At 40.7% G+C, this 27,227-nt stretch overlaps 3 protein-coding genes across 7 annotated transcripts in view; 1 reads left to right on the top strand and 2 right to left on the bottom strand.

The window, feature by feature from the left end:
• The window catches only part of HnRNP-K (Heterogeneous nuclear ribonucleoprotein K), a 76,944-nt gene extending 58,301 nt beyond the window's left edge, over positions 1-18,643 (bottom strand). For all 5 annotated transcript variants that reach the window (XM_012296544.2, XM_076539591.1, XM_012296582.2 and 2 more), the window contains exon 1: positions 18,486-18,643. The gene's annotated coding sequence lies outside the window, so the exon portion shown is untranslated. The remainder of the gene's footprint in view (positions 1-18,485) is intronic.
• A 521-nt stretch (positions 18,644-19,164) lies between these two features.
• On the top strand, positions 19,165-19,950 carry LOC105664116 (uncharacterized). The gene is made up of 3 exons (XM_076539794.1): positions 19,165-19,204; positions 19,271-19,653; positions 19,717-19,950. The coding sequence occupies exons 1-3, from the start codon at positions 19,165-19,167 to the stop codon at positions 19,849-19,851; spliced, it is 558 nt and encodes a 185-aa protein (XP_076395909.1). The 3' UTR covers positions 19,852-19,950.
• On the bottom strand, positions 19,646-23,408 carry LOC100883535 (polyamine-modulated factor 1). The gene is made up of 3 exons (XM_003700113.3): positions 23,188-23,408; positions 20,380-20,583; positions 19,646-20,311 (listed from the first exon to the last, which is right to left on the bottom strand). The coding sequence occupies exons 1-3, from the start codon at positions 23,280-23,282 to the stop codon at positions 20,044-20,046; spliced, it is 567 nt and encodes a 188-aa protein (XP_003700161.1). The 5' UTR covers positions 23,283-23,408; the 3' UTR covers positions 19,646-20,043.
• Between the last annotated feature and the right edge of the window lie 3,819 nt (positions 23,409-27,227).

Below are 27,227 nucleotides of genomic sequence, written 5' to 3' on the forward strand. Positions count from 1 at the left end.
AATCGGGCCGAGTCACCCATGGTTACCGTTTGCATCAACAACATCTACGGTCGATATCACCACCTTGCCTCTATACCTTCCTTTTTGTCTCTCCCTCGCGCGTACACACCACGCTCGATCCCTTCTTCTCGCAACGGAGAACGCACGCCACCCTCGCGATTAGCTGGAACCTCGGCCCGGAATTTTCGAGGGCAACCATGAGCTTCTTTTTTATCCACCACCATCGACCACCCGTACGAACACCTGAACGGGGCCACCTCTTTCGATTTCGGCTACTTGCCGCGATTTCGGTTGCCATAGTACCCTCGCGTTTCGGAGGCTGGCTCACCATTGTGGGCTAACGCGATTCGGGGATAAGGTTGCTGTTTCAGCTAGACACGAGAGTATCTGTGGTTTAAACGCTGGGCAAACGTCTAATGAGACTTTCGTCGAAGGATCATGGTCACCATTTGGAGCTGGGACGTTTAGACTGTCTGGCATAATTGTAACTAACAAGGTACCAACGTTTGAACTTTGCGCATGTTAAGTCTCAAAGCTGTAAAGATGAAACATGCGAGAAATATCGGTAAAGTTAAGAGAGTATCTTACAACTTGGTCAAGGTTAGGTTCAAGATATTAGGGACAGAAACGTAGAAATTTTTGCAAGATCTATTACAATATAGTGGAGTATCCCCTTGTAGACCAAATTCATAAACGATGAAATCATGATTTATGGAGACATAAAAGTATTACTAAAAATTCTGATGAGACCCTGATACGAGGAAGCGTTACCATTTCCGCAAGAATTCAGAGGAGGCAACATTAATTCTACCATTCCAAAAGGATCTTAGGTCTCGTCCGACACTGGCTGTTTTCAACCGGTGCATTTTTCAAGCAAGAAGAAACGATCCTGAGAAGAAATCGCGGAAGCGAACCGCGAAGGGACAACAATGCGATGAAGCGGCAGTCAAGAGGCTGATGACCGGAAAAGGGTGAACGAACGGAAATCGCGAGTAACTCCTGGGAGAAAGGGAGAGTGAGAGAAAGGTGAACGAACAAGAAGAAGAAGAAGAGGAAGAAGAGGTGGAGGAAGGGATAGAGAATGGGGCGAGGAGAATTTATTGTCGTTTCGGTCGCTTTGCTTTGTACGCGTAAAACGTCGAAGACATCGTCATTGACGCGTTTTATCGTCGCACGAAGAACCAGGATGCGATTTTACACCGCTAAATAAGCCGCTACGAGAGAAAAACGGTCGATCTACGTTGGCCGAGCAAGAACAAGATAACTGGAAGTTAACTTACCACGAACAGAATCCATAGAGATTCAAGACCTAACATTTTACAGTTTTCAGATATTTTTATACAAACTGAGACTAATTTTATTGCCTCTGTCTACTTAATGTTCAGTATCCCACTTTACAAATATATAATTACCACTGATGGCAAAAATATCCGTCAGCTGTTAATAAGATAGCCATCATAAAAAAATGCAACGAAGAGAAGAATAAAAGTTAGCGCCAAGAGGAGGGACCGATAGTGGGTTTGGCCGGTTCGATTCGTTTGGTAGGGAAACCTACCGTTTGATGTAACATTAAGGCCTTCTAGAGAAGAGACGAGCAACAAACAGACAGGAAAGAAGGGCGGTTCTGTTGCGAGGACAGCGCAACGGGTCGCACACGCCATCCTCAATAATTCAGCAAACCTTCCATCTTTCACGACGAGTCATTGCTATCGTGCACCCTGTTCGAGAAGATACGGTGCCAGGGAAAGGGCCGATATCCTGGCCAAATACGAATACGAGAACGTGGTGCACGCCAATAACCGGAAAGCCACGAAACCACGCCACGATACGACGGATGAAATTTTGCGAGCAAAGTTGTAGTAGAAGGAAATTTGCTATTTTTCGATTTAGGAATTTACGGATCTAGAAAATCGAGAACTTGAGGATAGGAATCCAGAGAAGTGGGGTTTTGGAAATATTATAATCAGATGACTTATAGAACAGTTTAAAAATTAGAGATGACATAGAGAGTATATCAAAATTTAGAGACGAGCGTGAATTTCTAACTAAATATAGGGGCATAGAGAGTTCGAAAAGTCGCATGGTTCTCTGGTTCGAAGAACTTGTTAAGACTTTCTGCGGTCGTCGAAGGATGCCCCGGGGCCGTGAGAAAGATTCACCGCTCGGTTTTCCTAGGACTAGCCACGAGCTGAGCCAACAAACCGCGCTCGATGTTTCTTTTCCGTTGATTCGTCCCCACCCTCGCTAACTCTGCCTGTCTAGTATTTTTTTCGGTTCTGGAAACCGGCTCGACTGGACGACGATGGACTCTTTGCAGCAGGACAATGGACCTGTTCGTCTTCCTGCTGCCGCAACTTCACGCTTCGTGCGAAAACCACTATCCGCTCGTGATCTTCGGACCTCTTCTCTACCATTGTGTCATTGTTTCGCTCTACGCTCGCATTGTTTGCCATTTCGATTCTTTGGAAATCGTTCCGAGTACGATCTCTTCTCTCGTTCTCTTTTTTTTTGGAAAAATTGTGAAATGCTTCGATTTGGTATTTACAGGGGTCATTGTTCGATGAAAGAATTTATGACCGAATCACTGAATTCGATCCGACTTGTTCTTGGAACCTGCTTAAGCGAGTTATACCAAAATATTGCATCACACAGCAGTTAAATTTGTGAAAAGTCTGTGAATAATCCGTATTGGAAGAGACGACGTTACATTGAAAAGTTGCTCGATAAAGCAGAGGTATCTGGAATACAAAATTTCCGTTTCTTTCTCCTCGCGATCAAAGTTGCATTGTAACTTCACGCGTGAAAACCTCTTCCTTTTAAACGAAACATTTTTCCGTCCCTTTTCATCTGACCGACTGGATTCTACCACGGTTACGAAACAGTGTAAGTATGATCTCCCTTGTAAGGTTCGTCTTTACAGTTTCACGATGTCCCGAGCCACGGAATTTTCTCCGCAAGTGCATGAAACGTTTTCTTTACCTTCTGTTTCCGTTTTCCTCTCCTCTATTGTTTTTTTTTCTCGCCCGCAACTCCGCAAAGTTACTCCGTTACTGAATTTTACAAAGCTTTCTCCTCCGTGAAACAAAAGTACATACATCCACGGTCGTTTAAATGAGTTTCAACTTAGCTTTCTATCGTTACCTCATCCACCCATTTGTTCTTTCTCTCTTCGAGTATTGACAAAGATACTTCAACTCATTTTCTACCATCAGTTCGTTTCACAATTTAACCCTATCGTTTACGTTTTCTATTTGCCATTCGTTTATTAGAAATATATTTAAACGATAGAGAAGGAACAATCGCTAAGGACTCTTTTCTCGGATATTCAACTCTGTTAAATACCGTAGAATTTTCGAAGGATTCTGTTCGGCTTACTCGTAATCCCATCGCGAAAGTTCTCGTTTAGCATACCAACGCATTTGGTCAGGTTTACTTACGGCTACTCTTAATTCTCCCCTAATCATGGGGGTTAAACTGTTAGAAGCTTTGGGGATTTGTACGTCGATGCACCCGTTTGCTTATGTTACGGGAGATAAGGGTTTCCGGATGGTCCAAGTTCCGACTGGTTAATTCAACGCTTATCTGTTGAACGCTCCTTTAGGACGGGATATTTAATGAATTTTCTCCAAATCGTACATGTACATACGTTCAATTTTAATACCGTGAACTCGCGGCGTCAATTCATAAAAATCAACACTACGACTTGAACGCCATTTGAAGTAAGCATTCGTTGAGTCTGACAGTGTTTTACGCGTAGACACGGAGAAGTAGAGGTCCGAAGTGTCGAGAAGGAAAACAGCAAAAGTGAAAAATTGGTACGAAACGCGCGGTCGATGTGTTAAGTAATCCTCGTGGTTGGCTGGCGAACGCGATGAAAATGGCAATATACATGTCGGGAAAAAGAATGTTCTTTGCTAAGGGATTTCGTAACGGTGAAAAGTGAACTGCGCGTGGTGAATGAATCGTTTGGACTGGAGCGAGGTGATCGCTTGAGTAATCGTCCACCGATGACGTGTGTTTGATTTGCAACACGTTTATAGATTGCTTTTTGCTAATTAATTGACGTGCTTCGACGAATGCAGAAATTCTTGACCGAGCTATTTTCCTGGAGTATGCGCGGTATTAATGACGCGCGCTCGAGCTCGAAATCGGTATAAATTATCGCGGTATCTCGCTTAGATCAGTGCTATTTATAAAATCTGTACCTTAATTTCCCCTGCAGCGCGATGACGGAGATAATTTTCTCGATCGAATCGTACGCGAAAAGAACCGCTAGCTATCTCAATTATTTCGGAAATTACAATCGGAAAAAAGACGACAGAAAATATTGCGATACAGAGGTACCGCGAAGCGCGTGTAAGTGGAACTTTTCAAATTCACGGAAATTATTCGAGCATAAAGAAACCTCTCTATAATCTTGCATTATTTACCGAGTCTCAATTTCAGCAAGAAAGCCCTTAATTTGCCTCGCTTTCGAGTCGTTTGAACATCAAAAGGGAGAACAAACAGGCACGATTTCATGCTCGATTCACTTCAATTGCAATCCCATCAAACCTTCAGGTAAAAAGGAAAACCAGTCGAATCATCCCCTCTGGCTTTCCACCGATATATCCCTCCTTTATTCTACCATTTCTTGCACAGGCCAATTACACACAATACTTTCCTGCCATATTACTTACGTGCATCCCCATTTCGAACTAAAATTATACATATATACCCACTTACGTTTATGCACTCTATTCCCTTCTGCCGGGGTAGATGGCAGAATAATGTCATTAATATGGCATCGACGTTTCCTTTCGGACTCTAACAATTGTATTAACGATCAAATTGTAAAACGAAGAATATGCGACTTCGTTTCTGTTAATTTCTGTATAGAGAAATAGGAGAGCCTAGGGTGCCGGAGGAGACTAGAGAGCAGAACAGGTGAGGGGTTGTTCCTAACAGGAGGTGGAGGAATCGGCGTCGAAGGAGAGGGTGGACATCAAATATGCTTGGACAGATGCGTCGTCCCACAGTAGTTTGCCATTCTTCGTTTCTCTCTTTCCTCTTTCTCCTTCACCCTGTTTCACCCCACGTCTCTGTTCCCGTCCCTCTGCCCGTCTTCGTGTTCGCGGACCTGCTGGCGGTCTCTCCTTTTTTTCCCGTCGTGTAATTACAGTTTCCAGCGTGTTGCATGGCCTCCGTGGCATCGAGAGTTCACGTACTCTGAAGAGCTGCCATCCGGGTCGCGACACCTGTATTTTCAGACCCGAAAGGTGGTAATCTAACGTCACGGTCTCCCCGACCATTTTTTCGCTCTTTTAATATTCGAGCCATGGGTCATTTATGCCGGAGGGTGCCACGACACGCGTCACAACTTTTGCGAGCGGACGCAATTTATTTAAATCGCCTAAACCTTTCAGTTCGCAAATTTGAAAATTTCCAAACTCCCACTTGCTGTGAGAGATTAACATCTTCAGATTTTTATACCCCTCCGCTACTGTACTTGCTCTCTGTATCGCTAAACCCCTCTCTCTTCCTCCATCTGTAGACTACGTTTCTAAATATTCTTAAGTTCAATCGTACCTTTACTGCGAGTAATATTAAAATTATTTAATTCGATATTCCCAGACTAAAAATTGCCTCAAGGTATTTGTGAATGGTGGAATACAATTTCAATGACCCTAGCGTGACGATTAAGATAAAGTTAGATATAGCAAGTCAATCTAACTAATAAAATTCAACACCGTTTGTCCTAAACACGTTGTCTCCGAAGGAACTGACCATAATCTGAGCAATCGGAATAACGTCAAATGATTCCATTATTCATCTCGCACGCAACTGAGAGAACATTTCACAAACTCACGAACGTGTCCATCGGTCATGAAACACGTATCACGTTCGTTTTTCTCCTTTTTTGCACGATTATCCGGTGCTCTTCTAAATATAAATCTTAACCCCGTTACTCTCGATAACGATACCGAACTTTTTTTTCGCCAATTACATCGATTACGCGTTAACTTCGAACGAGTCACAGCGAAACTCGACCAAACCGTTTCTCCCTTCATTTATTCATCGCTCTCCCATTACGTTTCGTTGTACCCTTTTCGAAAGAATAGGACGAAGAAAAAATCGAGCGCGGAAAGACAGGCCACGTCTAAAGCTCGTCTAAACCCGAACAAGTTTTTCCCCAAGGCCACCCCGTGATACGTGGTGACTTATGCATTCGTAAGTACGACAAGTAAATTAACTTTTGTAAAGGTCGCTCTTCGTTCCACGAATTATCCCTCCTTACGGGGCGAGTATGACTTTCTTCGAGAAAAAGGTGATATCGGGAGTTCCACCTCGATACTCGGAAATTACTTATTGTGCCTAGGCTAGGTCTGGATTAACCAGAATACTCGTTAAACAGTTTCCACTATTTTCAGTTTTGTAACAATTTATATTTTTCAACGATGTTTAATAAAATAGTAGACAAACGTTCTCTGTATTTTATTATTATTACAATCACATGCATTCAATATGACATTGCAGTCGTTATAATTATGCAATAATTTTCTATGTTCCATCGGTGTAAAATAAAAATCCTGAGAAGACAGAAAATGTTTTCGACAACACCATTTTTATGTTGCATACGTGCAAAAGAGGGTAACGAAGGGTTAAGTAATCGACGTACTTTAATACAATTATGAAACGGAGAAGAGGATCGGTCGATATAAAACGGAATTAGGAGAAAAGTCGTAAGTCGTTCGGAAAAAGGGACGCAGGAAGAAAGTGCTGATCGAAAGGATGTACAGGGTGTCCGCGCCAAAGTGTTACAGCGTGATATCTCATGAACTATTGATGTCACGAAAAAGTGCTTATATGGAAATTGCAGGGTAAAAGAGGCCCTATGTTTTGGCAAAAGCAAAATTTTTTTATTGTTATTAATGTAAAAGATATGATGGTGAAGTTTCGTTTTTTTAAATGGAACTATAATTTTTTCTCGATCAGGCGATAGTGCTTTTCAAGACGAATTCATCAAGGTTTTATGTACTTACCCGATTTTTATTAGTTTTCGAGATATAACGCTTAGAAATTTACTGATTTTCAGCAGTGACATCTCGGTTTGACGAGTAAGTCATAAAAACGTTCTTATTGTTACGGTAAGTGCCGCTGGTTTGACTCTGCCTGCCGAAACAGATAGGCGGGGTGTATGGTCAAAATGGCAGGTCCGAAGAGTAAGAAACGTGAAAAGTATTGTCCATTACGGTTTAAGTTTTCCGTATCGAAGATGATATTAATTGTAATTTGGAAGGTTGGGACATTTATTTAAATGTTTCAGTACAAGGTAGGTATAAAGACAATTTAACAAAAAATAATATGCAAAAAATTTATTCCACGTGCTTTCCGCTATTTGAAATACAAGTTTGTATACGTTTTACAAATTCGTTCTCGACGTTTTCCATAATTTCGCACGGGATATTTACGCATGCATTGTGTATTCTATTTTTCAAGTCAGTTATATTGTTAAATTGTCTTTATACCTACCTTGTACTGAAACATTTAAATAAATGTCCCAATCTTCCAAATTACAATTAATATCATCTTCGATACGGAAAACTTAAACCGTAATGGACAATACTTTTCACGTTTCTTACTCTTCGGACCTGCCATTTTGACCATACACCCCGCCTATCTGTTTCGGCAGGCAGAGTCAAACCAGCGGCACTTACCGTAACAATAAGAACGTTTTTATGACTTACTCGTCAAACCGAGATGTCACTGCTGAAAATCAGTAAATTTCTAAGCGTTATATCTCGAAAACTAATAAAAATCGGGTAAGTACATAAAACCTTGATGAATTCGTCTTGAAAAGCACTATCGCCTGATCGAGAAAAAAATTATAGTTCCATTTAAAAAAACGAAACTTCACCATCATATCTTTTACATTAATAACAATAAAAAAATTTTGCTTCTGCCAAAACATAGGGCCTCTTTTACCCTGCAATTTCCATATAAGCACTTTTTCGTGACGTCAATAGTTCATGAGATATTAAGGTGTAACACTTTGGCGCGGACACCCTGTAGAAAGACGTTTCACCGGGTTAGGTTCAATATTTAAACGCGGATAACCCGAAGGGGATGCACAGACTCTAAAGGTCTTCCTGGAGGAGTGACGCCACCAACGAAAGCAATGAATAAATTGGATTCCCGTGGCTCCTCGATCATTCTTCGATTCAATTCGATCAATCCTTGTATTTTTCTTGTAAATGACTCTCGTGTAAATTGTTCGTTAAATCGATGAACACGAACGTTTTTATCAGAATCTGCTCCGAGTCGAAGCAATTGAAATTCGAAAAAAAAATTTCAAAAAGAAATTGAAATTCGAGATTTGGTAACTCGAGAAAATTTGATAATTTAGATAACCAAAGGATTTGTAGACTGTGGTCTTTCGTAAATTGGGGATGTAACTTGAATTTTTGGAATTGGTCTTAAATTTGGAAGTTTGAAGTAAATGTCGTCGAGAATGAAGTTCATGCGGGCAAGTTGAAAGGGGTTGTTGTATCGCGGTCAGATCGATAACACGAAGCCAGAGGAGGCAGGGATTACTGCGAAGTCAGGATACTTCTGGTCGGATGCGGTGCTGGTCGTTCAAGTGAGATCGACGATCCGAAAAGAGGCAACGGGAGAAGCTTGAAAGACGGACGCGACACGGTCGACCTAAATTCTAAACACACGAAAGGGTAACAGTTTGCCTTTGCCTCCACCATCAATGTTCAACAGAAAATGAGGATTCCCTAGGTACATTTCTGGAACGTACAGATCTTGGATCAATTTATAAGATATTTCAATGATCTACATCTTTCGGATGATTCCTAAAATTCTCTAAGAAGTTCCTAGACGCTAGACGAACTCAAGGAGGCAATGAATCCACATTGCAATAAAATATGAACTCACAAAATTGATAAGACGAGAAATTGACAGGGTTAAGTCGAATCGAAGGTTAGCAACGGTTCTATCATCTCGGTTCAGGATCTTCGTAGCCGACGGCGATCAATTACATTTATCGTTATCATCGTGATCCTGACCCTGGGATATATAGCCGGTAGAATCGTTTCGCACGGTACAACTTCGAAGGCATAAAATTAAGAGGCGGGTTTGATCGGACACGAAGGCGAAACCTTGTTATTTGCTATTTTTCTCGACTATGACCTTCTTTTCCGTGTAATTAATTGGAGTCGAGATTTAACGAGACCTTCCCCGTATGTATCCGCGAAATTTTTCCAACCACTCGGCAGCTGCGTTTGTTTGATTAATTGCTGATTATCACGACGCTGCATTTTCTTGCGCTTCTTTTTGCCCGATCGGAACGTGGAAGAACGTTTCTGAGAGAGAAGTACAATCGAGGTACAAGGACGATATCGATTTCGTTTATGTTCCTTTTGGGGGACTGAGGTTAAACCGTGTTATAACCAACGCGTTAATTACGATGCTGTAGGATCTAATATGTCGATTCGAGTACCTCAAAAATATTTAATAATTTATTGCGGAGAAGAGGATCGAGAATGTTACGCTAGCGATGCACGAAATATACTTGAAAGTTTTAATTAATAAATTTTGACAACTGCGAGATGTACGAGATCATCGTAAACAAGTGATTAACTACCAATGAACGATTATATTCTTAATAACAATTAATTAACTGTCTTATTATACGCGCTCGTTGTCACCGAGCCAGTCAACCTGTTAATTACTGAATCGCTCCCAATTAACTTCCAACCCTCCCTTCAATTATCTTCGGGATAATCTCCCCTAAGGACTCGGCCGATGCAACCAACCGAAAGAAAACATTTCTTCGAACCAACACGGAGTTCATCGTTAAACATACTACAATTCAACCCAGTCTTTTCTCAAACATCATCGAACGAATTATCACCGATATTTTCTAAATGAACAACTTTTATTTTCAACTTCTCATTTCCTATGAGAAAGGTTTGCTCTTGACTGTTCCTGCTTCGCCCCTAGCGAAATAGCATGGCAATAGTAGACCGAAGAATAGAGAACTATTATGGTAGCGGTACGTAGTATCAATATTTTACGGGGAGGGGTTTCTCGATCGATCGAAACTTTTCTGCATAATTAATCAAGCTTCATCCTGTGCTAACCTCACCCGATTCTTTCAGCTGGAGTAGGGATTTCGATACACCTAAATTCGTAACCTAAGCTCGAGATTTTCTACATACATCTTCAGATATTGACAGTGGATACACTAATCGTTCGCGATCTGAAGATAAATTCCCTACGAGACAAAGGAGGGATCAGCTCGCGTAATTGCACCGCGGTCGCGCAAAAGGGCAAAAGAAATGAAAAGTGCGAGCACAAGAAGGCATCGAGCACGCATGCGAATCCGTGGCCTCATTCCCGCCGATTGGCTCTGGCATTTAAATGGAAATCGCGGAATAAGTACAAGTATCCGAGGATCGTTTCGCGTGTCCCGCGTGTACGCAATACGTCGATGCTTCACGCGAACGAAAAGGAAACTTGCGTGGGTAAAACGTGGGAAAACGTTACCAACTTCTCTTTTTCATTACAACGAAATATCTTCACCCGCAGTTTCCTAACGTACATCTTAATTATCAGCCACAATGAAGCGCAGCTTCGTAACAAATTCAGTCTTCACTTTTTTCTAGCTTGTAACAAACCTGACGCTCCATATTACGATCGAGGTGCTGATTTGATCTTTTAGTAATCTTCGAAGATATATTTTTAATACTTGGAGTTATTGACTGTAATTTTATTGATAAGGAATGATAAAAAATAAGTTTGACATCTGACTATTTAATCGGCAGAGCGTAACCCGCGTCGAAGGATCGCTTTAACGAGATTAATCCCTTGTTTTTGCGGGATCAGACGCGAAACGTGGAGAGAAATTTAAACAAGCGTCGGGAGAATTTTCATCTGGAAAGTTGGGGGACACAGTCGGGCCAGACCACTTATTTGCTAGCGAGAAACAACTAAAAAACCGACGGCAAACTAGCCTTCAGCAAGCTTGGTACACGCCTGGCCGGTAAATTAGTTGAAAAACTGCTCCAATTAGGAACTTCGTTATCGCCTTCCTGGTTTAAACCAGAATCAATCTCTTAGATGCGTGATTCCTCGTTTACTTTAACTAGCAACAAAATTTTTGCTGTTCACATTAGCGACATTGACAAAAAAATTTCGAATTGACAACGAATAGGTTCGAGGAATGTCACGCGAATTTTGTCTTTTCTTTCAACGAACAGAACCGGAAATTCTTTTGTGGCCAAAAAGAACAGGGAGCAACGGTTCCCGGTTGGTCGAGTATGAAAATGAGAATCGACGCGTGGACCCCATTCACGACGGATCTAAAAGTGGTCAGTGTGCCAAGATCACACGTAATGACTAGAATTAACATTTCAAAGAGACGTTGGGTCTGCCATGCTCTAGGAACCGCGATGAGGTCGATGCCAACTCATTATGAATCGAACACTTTCATTCACTTTATCTTGAAAATATGCACATATTACAAAGTTCAAAGAATTCTTCTACATTTTCTTCTTCTCTACTTTTGCATAACTTTTGCAACCTAACGTTTGCTATAGTAGTAATAGATATTCTTTCATAGGACGCACCATGTGCGTCGCCAGTCTATAACCTATAAATCTTCTTCCTACTCCAATACCAACATAATCAAAAATTTATTCACGCTTTACAATCACGATCTTCGTGCTCGAATAATTTTGAAAAGGCTCGAACGCGTGGGCGTTCTCGGGTGCAAGGTGCTACCACGCGAGAAGGGCAACTGCAACCGTCCTCGTATACCAATCGGTTCTTTATCCCCGATGACCTTGAACCTGTGAGTCTGAATCCTCTCGCTTTTGCGGGCACGAAAACTTTCGCTTTCGCTCCGGAGCCTGCCCACGTGTCCTTAATGCACGCACCCAAGAAAAACAGAAGGACAACGCAAGTGCAAGCACATCGATGCATTGCGCATGCAAGTTGGAACGAATTTGCGTTGCTCAAACGTCGCGAAACTATGCCACTCATTTTTATCCTGCTTATCTAGCGCGTGGGAAGTCGAGAAAAACACGGCTGATAGACAACGCCGACCCCTTCGTGATTTCTTTCTTTCTTCCCGATATCTTACAAGTTACTCTCAACAAACAGACAATATTTCCTGTATGAAACTAAGAACTATAACGATGTTCAGATCTGTGTTTTATAAAAAAAAATTGACCCAAGTTCAATAATATGCGAATACCTCTATTTCTAAAGCCAACATAAATAACGACTAAATGAAAAATAGATGGCCATAGATCACCGTAAACTATAGCGTAACACGACATGAATTTGTAATGATATTCGTATTTTGAAATGGAAAAGTAAGATCGCGTAACACCGACGGCCTTGTATATTGATTTAGAATCCAGCAACGAATCGATTGATAACGCGTAACCGATCGGCCAGAAACCATTCCAAGGATCGACAAACATTGCTGAACACGTGCTGATCATTCAAGGCCGTTCTTTTTCAACCCATTCATCGGTCCGGTAAACATAACTAGACAGTCATTACTGTCGGAAGCCTTTAATTGGAGCATGTCGTCGAGAGCAGCCTGCGTTTGCGGCCATCCGCAATTTCTTGCGACTTTTGCAGAACCTCGTGCCGGTCCATTAATTATTATTAATTACTCGCGGGTATAAAAAGTTGTCACCTTGGGAACTGGAAGGGGGTTCCTCTTAACGTGTACGAATCATTTTTTTAGGATCGTGATCATTGGAACTCCTGATTAATGGGAATTGCTGTAACCCATTATTCACGATCATCCCGAACACAAATAACGCCGCAAACTTTGAATTTTCCCATTTCGCAGGAGATCCAAAGTTTTGTCGGATCCATTTACAGAGCGAGTTTTCTCGAGGAGCACGTGAAAAGTCTCATACTGCATCATCCTGTAGACAACCTTCGTAATAACAAATTGCGTAACTACCAAGCATAGTACCATGTAAGGTATCACGCTGGTCTCCGTGACTCAACATCAAGATCTCGGACAAAATCGTGTACACGTAGAGGACCCATCAAAGTAAACGACCATCTCGAGCAGCCGTGACTCGAGAAAATTCATGAACCTCCTTAACCCTCTTGTAATACGTGTATACTTGTATGCGTCAACGAATGTAACCGCATAATAGTAACAGCCTCTACACACGACTACCGGTAGACGCACCGAATTAACAACATGTCATACAACAACACGATATAACTTCTAGCCGTACATTTGCGAAGCATTATGCAAGAATAAAAAATCGGAAAAGGAGATAGAAGAGCCAGATGTCCCAATTGCGACAAAATGGTTACAGGTAGGAAAGCGTTTGCACGAGGGCAAAGAATCCTAAGAATCCGATGGAAGGTCGGTCGAGCAGAGTAATTTGCAAGAGAGAACGTATTAACGAGCCGGACTAGGACGTAACCGTAAGCGTCCTGTCGCGGCGCGTGTACCCGCTTGATGCGATTCGCGAGCGGAATTCTTCGAGGCTAGATCAGCGAACACCAGCAATCGCTGCATTCCATCGTTGTAAAAGTGGTCGCCGCCGGCTTCCAAGGACTACGAGTCGTGATGGAAGAGGTGGCGGCCAGATTCAAAAAGGGAAACTCTTCTCGTTGGCAGAGGGACGAGGAATGTCGGTGTCGCAATTTTCTTGAGCAACTGGGAACCGCCAGAGACCAAGGAAATATTCACGGGCATCCAATTAAATACAAACATTTCCTTTATCGATAAGAGAATGCATTTTACAAAGATCGTGTTTACCAAATTAACCGAGAGAAAATAATTAGAACTAAGAAGCGTTTCGTTAATAACAATTTGGACATAGTTAACTTCCTGAAGTGCTCGCGATCTTGACCAGGTAGAATTACCTGTTCGGATCGTCACGATGAACGAAAAGGCTCGTTCTGTAATTACATCAGCATACAGCGGATGGCGTAATAGCAGCGCTGAACAAGGTCAGTAACGAGAGCGGCTTCGCGAAAAACAAAATGCAGACTACGATTATCAGACAGGAAAAACGCATTCAAAATTTCTACTCTCTGTGCACGGTTCAAGTTTTCTCACCTCCCACGAAATGAACAACATTCAAAATATATTCTATTGTTTTTACTATTACTCTCATTGAAATATTCAGTCTTTCTCGACCTAGTAAATTTTTGCAATGGCAGAAGCGATATAAAATTTAATATACAAAAATAGCAAAAAATTCATTACAATCTAAAGCATATGTAAGATCAATGTTGCTATTATGTAACCACCTCTGCTACTATGTAATAAAGCGTGTACTGCATAGTACCAACGAAATATAACAGAATAAAACCCCCAAACAGTTGAGAACAATGAAAGTATAGAAAAAAATAAATTTCATAAGAGATAAAAACACAAAAGCAAAACTCCCACAAAAGGGAATCTACGAAGAGAAATTACATCGCGGAGAATAGAAAAGAATAAAACCGTCCAGCCCACCAAAAACAACGAAAGGTGGCGGTGGTGACCCGATCCACCCCTTTCCCATTGTTTTTCGCGCGGGAACACGGGGGTGCGTGTTCGAAGCACGCGTACTCGCGTGACGAACGGGTGTGCGTGTGAACTTACGCGCTCTAACCCCCTCTTTTCGAGTTCCATTTTACCCATAGCGTTCTTTCTCGCTCTGTAACGCGTGTGCCAGCATTAATGTTTGCAGTCACAAGTTGCTAAGTTTTGTGGTGGCAACCCCGAACGACCAGTTACCCTGGTAACGCTTTGTTGTGCCGTTGTGTCGAACCCGTTCAACGCGAGGGAGGGGAACAGAAATCAACCCTCCCATACCAATCCCACCCCCTCGTCCTGCACGCGTGCACCCTCTACCTGAAGTCGATCTAACCCGGCTTGACCTAGCCCAAACCACGTACCCACACCGCCCCCTGCCTTCGGGGAACCCGGTCATCAGAATTTCTGGGTTCACTGAATATAACAAAATAAGCTCGATTTATTCCGAGCTTCCGAGATAGGACATTCAGTATTTTCGGAGCTGGACAGGGTGTAAAAATTCAAGGGTCGGATTTAGGGATCTTGAGTTTTAGGAGCTTAGCAATGTACCGAGGATTTGGAAAGTTTGTGGATTAGAAGAACTATAAATTCGGTGAGTAATAATATCCAAAGGATTCCATAATAGAGTAGGATCGCGATGGTCAATATTACCTAGAGCACCGTTGACAATGGGTACCCAAAGGATTGTACAATGGCAAAGTTCCAATAGCTCCTGAAAAGCTAGATTCGAGCAATCCGAACGAGAATTTACCTGGCACATAGAAAGCCAGTAACTAAGCAAAAGCCCTATAAAATAACAAAGGCTTCCGTATGGTAAGCTCTATTTAATGTCCTAACAGCCGTTAGCTGCCAGCTAAGACCCAAAGGACTAACTTCCAATACGAATCGAACAACGCCAATGAACATTAGAACACCAACGAGTTAGGTTAGAAACGATGTTTGTTATGCAGAAAGCTAATTCCTACGATTATCCTAAGTTAAGACCCTTGGAAGTCCACAGTGTCCCTACAGTAACAAGTTCCGATTCTGGTTCAAGTTCTGCTACAGGTTCCGCTGATATAATTCTGATTGGAAAAAGAATATTTCCCTAGGAACTGTTACCAGCTCCTCCAGGACGTTCGATTGCACCGAATCCTCGAATTATGAATGACGTCTGAGTGCCACGGGTCTGACCCCAGGGGCTAGACACGTTTGTCGATGAACGAAGAAACGGAAGAACACAAAGGGAAAGAGGATAAAGTGGTTCAGAGAAGCTTGACGACGATGCTGGATGCATTGGGAGTATTTTAAATCGAGATCGTTCAATGATGGAAGACAGCACGATAAACTTTCACGATCGTTCTTTTCGAGGAAATTATTCATCCGCGGAACTATTACAATGGTGTCTTGTAGAGCTCAGCTTTAATTAGGAGTTATTACGCAAGATTCCGGATCATCGACGACCCTCGACTACGTTGCTATGGTAACCCTTAGAATTCAAGGTTGATGGAACTAGTTGGGGACTGCGGTGGGCCCATTCAGAATGTCTACTGACTAGTTTATCTATTTTCAAATATAATTTTCAGATTTATAAATTTAAAGCAGTTTCCAAATCTCTAAATATACAAATTTGAAAACCCCAAATTCCAAAATCGCCAAATAAAAAATTTCAAATTTTTCACAATATAAAATTTAAGAACTTAAAGCTCGAAAATTGCACACGTAAAAAAATCCACAGTAAAGTATGCACATAAATATTATACAACAAATTGTACACTAACGAGTGTATAAAACTAATGAAGGATCATAGTCAGCTACAGGAATAAGATATAAATCAAATTAATTAAGCGAAGATCCACGTGCCCGTAAATCAAATTGAGTAACACAATGGGATCCAGTTATACGACGATTTAATTGCCAGTAAGAAGTAATTAACAATCCAAGGAAACAGTAATACACGGAGTCGAAGTTCACGGTGGGATGATCAACACGAAGGACAAGGAAAACCTCATTGATCAACACCTGGGATAGTGTTCGATAATGAACAAACAGAATTATGGGAATTAACTTGTAACCACCTCGTGTCTCGATGTTATCGGAACTTGAACTAGTTTGTGAATGAAAATATATTAATGTTCAAACTTTCGTTATCCGCGAACTCATGCTGTTAATGCACCCATAACATAAAATATATGCTCCTAAACAATATGGATCGACATTATAAAATATTTGATAGAATTAATAATAGAAGTTGCATCACACCCAGATAGTAATCGTAACAATCCAACGACAATAATTCAAAAATATCCGACTCCAAATCGATAAGGAAAAGGCTTGGCTTTGTGGGCGTACACGCACGCATTCTCGAAATACGAAAATACTATCAAGTTAATCTATCGAATTAACCTAATTATCAAACGAAATAAAAGATGTCATCTATCACACATAAATCTATCAATCTCAAGGCGCCATCTTGAATAAGAACGACGCAAAAGTTACGGAAACTATTTTCCAATTTAATTACGATTCGAAACGGGCTGAAAAAATAAATAACAAATAACGAATGTGTCATCGCGATCATAAAGGTCACATTTGTAACTACGTATATACGTAAAAACGCTAATTCCTGGGTATACTGAATAATGTCGCTTTCGAATTATACGGAGTAAACATATATGTGTCGCAAATACGGCTCGCAAACGATTTGATTTCGTAGTACAGTTTACACGCAATATATTGATCGTACAAGCATCTTCCAGACGTTTAATCGTGACTCGGTATTATCTAACGACAATACGAATAGTTTATCGACGAACGTACAAAACAACGTTATGCAAGTAAACACGTGATACGCAGAATCATTGTGTCACTCGTTGCGGAGCATTTTTTTATACACGCGTACCGTATCGTGTAACGAGTCAGATAATTCGAAAACTTTCTTTGTGACTCGAATTAAAATGTACGTAAAAACTGTGTACATCTCTGAGTAAAGTAAAACCGATAAAAAAAAACACCAGTACATACAGCAATACATGCATGCGTACAAAGAAATCGGAGTTGAGCATTGGAATACTTTAGAAATTTTAAATTTACAAATTTGAACATCTGAAATGTTATGAGTTCAAGAACTTGTTCCCATAAAAAATTTGCACGACGTAAATTGGTGCCAATATATCGAGACTACACCGTAAACTTGATTCGAAATCTTTATTCAAGAATCTTCGAACATATTTCAGCTCGAATAAAGCAATTACTTGTTACTCTCCGCTATCTCCCTTTTAATCGAAATTTATACTCGAAGATTACTCGAGTAATGTCCAACTCCGCTAGTAACTAACGCGGAATGTGTATATGGTTCTTATCGAGCGAGATAACGCACGTAAAAATATCGATGCGTCGTTTCGTTGCGTGCAGTCGATACGTCGTTTGCACGACACGGTACAACGGAGAAAATTGATCGAATAAAACCGGTGCCCGTATACCGCGTGCACGCTCATCGACTCTGGCACAAAATACACAAATTCACGGGGACATACTGTGTACGCCTGGTCGTATGGCTGAAATTATTGACTTAACCGATAGGCTACGACTGTCGAAAAATTCACGATGTAGCGTCGCCGCTGGAAAAACATCGAGCTCGTTCGATGTGTATAACCTCAACGATTGATCGTTGACTTCGAATAACTTTTGTCGTATAAAAATCATGGACGAGTAGAATTATATGAAAAATTTTGCGGAAAAGGAACTATGAAATCGCCACACGGCTTGACCACGCGCACGAAAGAGGGCTGACTCGACGCGCGAGGGTCAGAAACTAACCCCCAAAACTGTATACGTCGCTCGATCGCGATGAAACCACTTTGCCAGAGTAAATGAGCGATGCACACAAAACACGTGCACGGAATCGAAATCGTGTTAGGATATAATAAGATTTTCAACTTACCGAATACGTGGAACAACTCCAGAACACCGTAAACTGGATCAATTCTCACTTACAAACACGAAACTTAACAGCAATCACGGTACAATGGCGTACAGCAGGTGCGTACCGAAGACTGAGCTAATGCTCTCGCCATCTGTCGGGCGGTTCCGTAAGTTGCCGGCAAAATGGCCTCTCTGATTGGCTGATCCCGTCCAATAGGGCAACGATCCTCATTTACGCGGGAACGTTTGGCGCGAGGACGGCCATATTGGTGTTTCGTTCAAACTGCAGATTAAAAATAATAATGTTAAATATGCATTACGAAAATGACGATATTCATAAATAATTATTTAATAGTACAAAATTTTAATGCTTTTCAAAGAATTAACAGGATAATAACAGCAAATTTATATACGTATTTCAAGGAAATTCCAATAGTTTTAGACTAGTTTCAGATTTTAATTTATAACATTAAAAAAGTTTATCAACTGCAAATCGTATAAAGCTGTAAATTGGAAATTTCTTAATTTCTGAATAAAAAAAATTGATACTGTTAAAATTACCGGAATAAACCGCTTCTCTGATTGGTCGACTCCATTTAATAAGAGAGTAACTGTCAGCTACGCGGGAATGCTTGACATGAGAACGGCCATATTGGTTTTTTATTTAAACTGTGTATTCAAAATAATAATATTTCAAAATGGACTACGAAAATGAAGATATTAATAAATCACCATATAGTAATAAAAAAGTTATATGTTCTTTTAGAGGAATTGTTGGAGTAATAATAATTTACTTATTTTAAGGGGATTCAGATAATGAGGATCTATTTCAATTAGATGAAGAAATAAATGATGTAAGATCAAAATTATTGGAATGTCAATCGAAATGTGAGAGTACGGTATCGAAGATTTATGATGTCAATCAACTAAAAGATAAAGGAACATTTGTTTTAAAAGATGTTACAAGAAAATATAGTAAACTGGACGAGGAATTATATGGAATCCATTGCAATTATGTCAAATGTGCAGAAAAGATCAATTCTTGTGAAGAATATGTTAATCAAAAAATTGATGCTCTTACATTGCAACGAGATAATTTAAAGAAAGAATTATCGGAATTAAAAACAAAAGCAGAAGAGAATGACAAACAGTTGATGGAAATAAAAAAAATGATCACAATTCAAGAAGTAATCATTTTTTCATTACTTCAATATACCCGATCAAATTTTTACATAATTTTTTTTTTTCAGAAGAAGAATACAGCACTAATACGGAAACTAAGAAGACTAGTAGAGAATACACACATACCACCAAACTTAGAAGCAAAAGTAATTGCGATCCTAAATGATCCTAGAGTTACTAATACAAAAATTTCGAAGCAATAAATCATATAGTACAATGCACTAACATTATTCAATTACATTATTATAATATAAAATTATAAAATATCACAACTGTTTAATAAAGCTTAAATGTAAAAATAATTTCGCCCTACATAAATTAATCTGTTCGCCTCTAGTATAAAAGCTTAGAACATTTAAAGTTATTTAACATTTACAATTTTCTTATGTTACTAGTTATTCACGATTTAACAATGTTAAACTTTTTCTTAAATTTTCTAGCCTTGTCTCTAGCATATCTAATATAAGCGGTGACCTGTTTAGGGACTGCTCTATATTCTCGTTTAGAGCAATCATTTCCGATCGCCGAGCTGCAATCTTTTCCATTAAATTTGCATTTTCCTCCTCCATTTTAGTTACTCGTTTCTCCAATTCTTCGCTGTGTTCTTTTATCTTTTGTGCGTCCAATGATCGCAAATGTAAGGATACATTACCAGGCGGTCTCCTACAATGAAAAAAGAATAAACATATCCAAAATCACAAATGTATTAATAATTAAATACTGTCTTTTACCAAGCATCTTCAGTTACTGAAGAATTTGCATCCGATAGTTTTGCTATTTTATTCATTCCTTCTTGTATGCTACCATCATTCAATATATCTTCTAAATCAGCGTTCATGTTATCTTCAAGTTCTTTCACGAGAGCTTTATGTAACTTATGCGTAATTTTCGGTTTCGACTTCAGAATTGTCAGTACCTCAGAAAATTCATCATTGCTGAAAAGAGAAAAATAGATGTGTTAGTAAAATTTGACAACACTGAAAAATATGTAAAATTCCAATCATGAAATATGTTAGCGGCATGTTTACAGAGTGTCAATTACCCTCTATTACAACTGTTAATGCTGGTGACTCAATTAACATAATTGCAACCCGCTTACAAGCAGAAACACCCAGTACAATTGATGCCGAGAGCATCTCGCTCACTTTTCGTACATTATTTCATAACCGACTTCATTGCCGTGAGATCAATGTACGGTGAAACGAAAGCATGCGTGAGCGAGTGTTCCATTTCATGGATGTTAACTCGAGCGAAAAACATTCCTAATATACCAACACCTGGCCAGATAAATATGTAGTTCCGCGAATGATGAACGTTCAACGATCGCTGCGCATGTGCTTGGCTCTGCCGCCTCTATCGGCCGGATCAAATTTTTCTTTGTTTACCGTGCACAAAGGGGCACGGCATAGCTTGAATAGGGAAAGAACCAGTATCCAGGCAACCGAATCCAGTTTTGTAGTATTATAACGAGCGTACAATAGTGGCACGTAATAGCGTTGCACAATCTTCCAGAACAGAGATTCTGTAGGTGTGAGTCGCCAGGTTGATTTGGGATGTCTCACGTTAAATATTCAAATATGAGAAATTCGAAAGATATAAAGGGATACTTTTTATTCAACTTATCTTCTGAACATAGGAGTTTAGGACTTTGGAATTTTGGAAATTTGCTATTTCACAATTTTAGCCCTTCAAGATTACAAAATTTGTAAACTTGGGTCTTTGGCATTTTGAGACTTTAAGATACTTGGTAATTTTTGAATTTTTTATAATAATTCATTACTATTAAATGACTCCATTTTCGAAAATGTGCTCGGCCCATTAAGTCTAGGAAGTACTGATCTAGATCAAAGTACAGTATCCTGAATACACATAATGGGTTGTAAAACATTTCCTCCAGGAAGTGGACGAAATCAACCAAGACGAAAAGGCCACACCTTCGATTCTTCCGTCGTTTTAAGCTGACTCAATCAGGCCGGGACTGGTGCAATTTGATATCAACACTACATATTTGCATTAGTCCAGACCTGGTTAAGTATGCTTCTTAAGTCTTCCGCATCCTTCTTCCTTCCTGCTTGTATCTCTTCGACCCATTCACAACCTATAGCCACAACAGAGAACGAAACGTTATTACGTTATCTCCCACTTATATGAGATCATCGTAAAAAAGAAAAAGAAACATACATACATGTTACCATGCATTTAAAGCTGTCACAAAAGGAGAGCCTCGTTGAACGCGTTAGCACATCGTAGACAGAATAAACGACGCAACAACGTTCCTCGTGGGACGCACGTTCGTCACTGAATTATTGTAAGTGAGAATATAACGGACAAGCAGAGCCACGCACGATCTCCGTGACATGCACCGCACGAATGATGGGCCCGAACGATGGTGACCGCACCAGGGGCCCTTTGTTTCCTCGAACACTTCGTGGAATTCTTCGAAGGTCAACTGGTGTGTTGGGTTTCAAAGAGTGGCAGGTTTCTGGGAAACGGAAGCTAAAAAAGGGACCGATTTCGAAGATTCGGCTACTATGTACAGCGTCAAACATAGGAGATTTCCCGAAGAAAAATGACATAGGAAAAGAAGGCCATATCATCCTCCATAGTATTCTAGACATTTGGAAATTAACAAATTTTTAATTGCAAAAATGTTCAAATTTGGGAATTTGGAAATTTATAATTTCTAAATGGTACCTCTTTTCCTTTTTGTCATCCCGATTTTTTTTTAAGAAATTTACTCTGTAATTCACTACGTCTTTTTCGAGCTATGTCACAGTTTTTCCTAGAGGAATTCTAGAGTACCCTTGACTACAATCTGGTGGAGTCGTGTCGAGCAATAGGAGCCAATTGCTCGGACACGTGAACATAGGATGGATTAACATACGAGTCACAAAGGCCAATGACATCGAGTAACATCGTTGTTGGTTTGGGTCATTGGCGACCCGATCCCTTCCCCTCTATGCCGGTGGTTCACTGCCGAACATCGAGACCTCTAAAATGTATTTACAACACATTGAAAGGCCATGTATCCCGTGTTCCCGCTCCCCTTAGGCTTTCTTAATTAAAGCGGTATTCTTGACCGCGACTCATACTTGACACACTTACAGTACTGTTATCGTTCGAACCATGAACCTAAGAATATAGGGACAAGAATACATCCTTGACGAGGGAAGCCATTACCGAAGACGATATCTAGTTTTTACTGGATTTTCAAATCCAAATCGGAAATTTGAATATTTGTTTTACATCGGCAAAGAATATTTATTCAACCACCATTTACACTTTTAAGAAAAGACACAACTGAACATAGGAGTTTAACGAATTTAAAATTTGATTGGCTCTTCAATTTAATGCGCATGCGTCTATGTAAATAAAAAACCGCGAGTATCATTGTCACGTATGATCATAACCTCTAAAATATTGATCAGTAAAACCACATTCGTAGCAACAATTTTATATGAATTACAAACAGACATTATATCAATACATTTCACTAAGTTTATTAAAAAATATATTAATCTATTGATAGCAGTACTCACCTGACTGATTCTGCAATGTGTTTGAAAGTATTTGAAATAGCGAGCCGAAATAGGAGAACATTATTCGGATACTTGTCCTCTTGATCTTCTCCCATTCTTGGTCAAAGTATACTCAATTATTGAGTCTTCGAATTTCAGGAACCGAATACTTCAACAAAAGCTGGACATAACGGTTCTTGCACTCAACACACAGCTGTAACTTCCACTTTCGCGTCTCGGGACTGTTAGGAATAATTCAAATCGTTTGAAAGTGTGTCGAGAAGATCGTAACAGTTTGAAACGCTACCGGTAGGTGGCACTGTAGGTTCAAAATCACGTTACCGACATTTACCCGCCTGTACAAATTGCTACGTATTCTGACATTTGTATTCAAAATGAAATTAAAAATAAAATGTACATATACAATGAAAGAACTATACGCTTACGTGTAATTATATGCTATATAAAAATAAAAATAGAGAAGTGCATAAAAGAGCCTTGCATTCTTGTTTAATTGCGCATTTGTACCGTCTGATATTTTGAAAACTTTTATAGCGGGAAATATAAATTTCTTATAATCCCTGAGAATGGCCTTTTGCTAATAAAATGCATACTATGAGGGAAGTAAGATGACTCATACCGTACGTTACACCAACTACTATATCTATTGAGCACTTATACATGATTTATTAAACCATCGAGTTAAACTTTTTCTTCAGATAAGTATCATACTTTAAAAATGTCGCAATCAATAATACTTCAGAAGCACAGCGTTACGCAACCAATGACAACACTATTTCACACAGACTGATGAACAGAAGAAGCTAGTAATAGAACCCGAATTAAAGATAACTTGTAATGAAAACCTGCGACTGATCTTGCGATAGCTTACTTCTATCTAATTAACATTCTTCTCACATTACGTATAGACTCAACCCGTGTATTCTATGTCATTACTAATTAGTTGTGTCAATTAGTGTTTGCATTTAAAACGAAATATACTAATAATACGAAAAACTATTCCTCGTAACCTGAAATTAAATACGATCAATTTATAACCATGTCACTTCCGTTACGAGCAGATCTTCCATTGCATAATAAAAAAGATTCTATGCATCATACTCGTTGAGAAATCCTCGTCAATATCTCAGGCATCGCGTTCCGCGTGGATCTGATCGACGGTTCGGAGAAGCTGCCCTTATATCCCCAGGAGTCCAAGGCGAACAGGTCGAGTCCGGGTGATGTTTCACAGACTACCGGACTAGAAACTGGATCGTCTAAGTTCTTAGCTCGGGGCTGATCCAAAGTATACGGTGTAGTTCTGGCAGCTGCACCCCTACCCTCGAAGAACACCGTTCTCGCGAACGGTCTACGCTAGCAGCTTCAAAGGTCACTGTTGACGCTGGAAGAAGGGACGCCCGCCGTTACCGTAGATTCTCAAAGTAGCTCACATCGAGCTGAACCGATGTGATGCTCCTCCGCATCATTATGCAATCGATCTGAACTATATTTTCTTCCCTGACTAGAGTCAGCAAGTGAAGAGAAGGCTTGTACCGCTACCGTGAGCACCCATTCACTCGGGTCGATCCTTTTAAATCGAGAAGCGACATGTTCAACGTACGAGTTCCGATCCCGTCGATCGCGATGATCCCGGATCGAAGTCTCGCGATTCGTTTTCGAATTCCAGCAGATTAGCGTTCCATCGAGGACGTTCGACAAAAGATTCGAGTTGGAGAAGCATTGGCGTAACTACGATCTTTGCGATGAGGGATCCTAGATTCATTAAGGATGTCGAGAATCCACGTTATACATGCTCAAGTGATTCGTGGACATGTACAAATTTCTAACATGAGATATACACTCTACACCCTTACTCTTCAAGTGAATAGCCAGTTCACAGTTTGGGGTTGTTCAAGCTATCTTAGCCCTAGTTACGCCAATGTGTTCAGCATTTCAATGTCCTCTACTCTTCTTCCCTCAGTTCGTTCTCTTCTGTCAGCTCGTAGCCTCCGGCGACCTGCAGAAGGAGAAATGTATAAATTTTACAGGTTAACGTGAAGGCGATTATCCTCGCGATGGTGCGGTTAGTATCCCGGATGAAAGTACCAGCACGTATTTACGAATTCCAATGCACGAGAATCCTCCGTCAATTGCGTCAGTCTGAATAGAATTGCAAGAAGATTCGCTTCGACGCGCGAACGTAGCACTCGTCCACTTCGTCATCCTCCTTGTTATCATCGTCAGCGTCCACGAGGTTGCGTCAGGACGAACACGAGAACCTCCGAGACCACAGACTTGTCTTTTTTTTTTCATTTTTTCCTTTCGTCGACCTCCGCTGCGTCTATTCTTTCGAAATGCTGCTACGATCATCATCCGTACTGCAAGATCGTAACAAAGAAAGCAAAGCAGTAGCGACTACTGATTGGAGGCAGCTATTATGCGTACAGTCCTTCTGATGCAGATCATTATTCAATAACGACGTGTGAGCCGAAGCTTCCGTGATTCGTTCGTGCAGTATTCACCTGGAATTCGTACCACGGGGAAAGTTGATTGGAATTGTCGTCTGATTATTTTGATTACGGGAATAACTGTACATTGGCGTAATTAGGATTCTTGTCTAGGATAAACCGAGTCTCTTGGTTTTACTCGTTCTTTAGGGTAACCCCGATCCTTACCCTGTTACGCCAATGCACCGGTCGCTAGGGGCACGAAATTGTTCGTCTTTACACGTACACGTAATAATCCAGCGAGTATATAACAGCAATTAGCCAGGTTGTTAGACCTGTACGAGAGTGTTTCTTAATCCGTTAAAGCTCAACCTCTGCGTGAACGCGTGTAGCGTACCTTTCTTCCCCGATGAAATATCAAGCGTAACATCGAGTTCCTTAAAAAGAAGATCAGACTTATAATCACGAATTTAAGTCGTGTATAAAGTATAAGAGAGTCACGAACACCTTTCGTTACATGTTTCTCAGCGTCCAAGGTAAAACCGTAGTAGATCCGGATGATATCCTGGAGCTAAGATTCCTAAGCTACGGGTCGCGACCCCTGAGGATGCCGTCATGTATTTTCTGGGAAATCCTTCTCGTCATTTTTAGTTGCAGTTGCTAGAACGTAGACAATTATTTTATGCGAGGAGTCAAAGGATATTGAGAAACGCAATTCCGAAGCAAAGAAAGGGTGTTGGAGTTCAGGGATAAGGAGTAACTTATTTCCGCAAAATATCACAGCACCTTATTCGGTGATTACCGCAAAGATCAGGTGCCTCCCGATTGAAAGCGGCGAAGGTACATGAATAGTAGATCGCTTACTACCGTTGGCTTGGCGTGCACGATCCTTTTTTGGTGACAGCGCCCACTAGCTAGGTGAGCATCGGAGACCGCGAAGGTGCTCGTCGACGAACCGTTCCTTCGATGAACCTCACCTCTGGCATAACACGAGCAGCAAGATAGATGAATGCGCGGATAGCACGCCAAAGGGCTGGGTCTTCTCAAAGCGTATCGGCGTGTTCGGTGACTCGATCCGTTTAGAAAGCATCCCAAGTTCTATCCTCTCCAGTACCAACTGGTATACATTGTCTCGAGAGTTCGCGGTATCCTATTATCGAGCCACGACTCACGATCGCCCTGTTTTTTACCCGAGCCGCACCCCTGCATCGGCTAATTCGAATGGCTCGCAGCGAACCGATCCTATCGATCATCGAATCACGCGGCTTTTCTGTATCCTGTCCAAGGCTTCAGCTCGATTCTTGGAGGTATCCCTGTCTGATCTGATCCTGAGATCCAATGGCGTTCGCCAGACAGAATCTATTACCAGCGATGCTCCGATAAGCGTAGGTATCGACTCCTCCGGGTCTGGGTGTCAAGTGGTACCAGCGATTAACCTGAAGTTAAAGAGTTTAGCGAGTAACTGTGCGTTACAAGGATAGGGTCGTTTGTATAGGTTTCCCAGAGATACTTGAAATCTGTTCGCGTTTTGCAATCGGTATGAATGAGATGTACATTGTGGGAAAGAGCGAAGTGTGATTTATTGTTTTTTTCGCGAGACTTATTTTATTACCA

This window comes from Megachile rotundata, chromosome 14, assembly GCF_050947335.1.
Source record: "Megachile rotundata isolate GNS110a chromosome 14, iyMegRotu1, whole genome shotgun sequence".
Taxonomy (NCBI): Eukaryota; Metazoa; Arthropoda; class Insecta; order Hymenoptera; family Megachilidae; genus Megachile; species Megachile rotundata.

Bases quoted from the DNA above. Each gene is read 5' to 3' on its own strand.
- LOC105664116 (XM_076539794.1), top strand. From the start codon at position 19,165: ATGGACTACGAAAATGAAGATATTAATAAATCACCATATA. The intron at 19,205-19,270 runs GTAATAAAAAAG...ACTTATTTTAAG, and splicing joins TATTAATAAATCACCATATA to GGGATTCAGATAATGAGGAT. The intron at 19,654-19,716 runs GTAATCATTTTT...TTTTTTTTTCAG, and splicing joins AAATGATCACAATTCAAGAA to AAGAAGAATACAGCACTAAT.
- LOC100883535 (XM_003700113.3), bottom strand. From the start codon at position 23,282: ATGGGAGAAGATCAAGAGGACAAGTATCCGAATAATGTTCTCCTATTT. The intron at 20,584-23,187 runs GTGAGTACTGCT...TTCTCTTTTCAG, and splicing joins CACATTGCAGAATCAGTCAG to CAATGATGAATTTTCTGAGG. The intron at 20,312-20,379 runs GTAAAAGACAGT...TTTTCATTGTAG, and splicing joins TCAGTAACTGAAGATGCTTG to GAGACCGCCTGGTAATGTAT.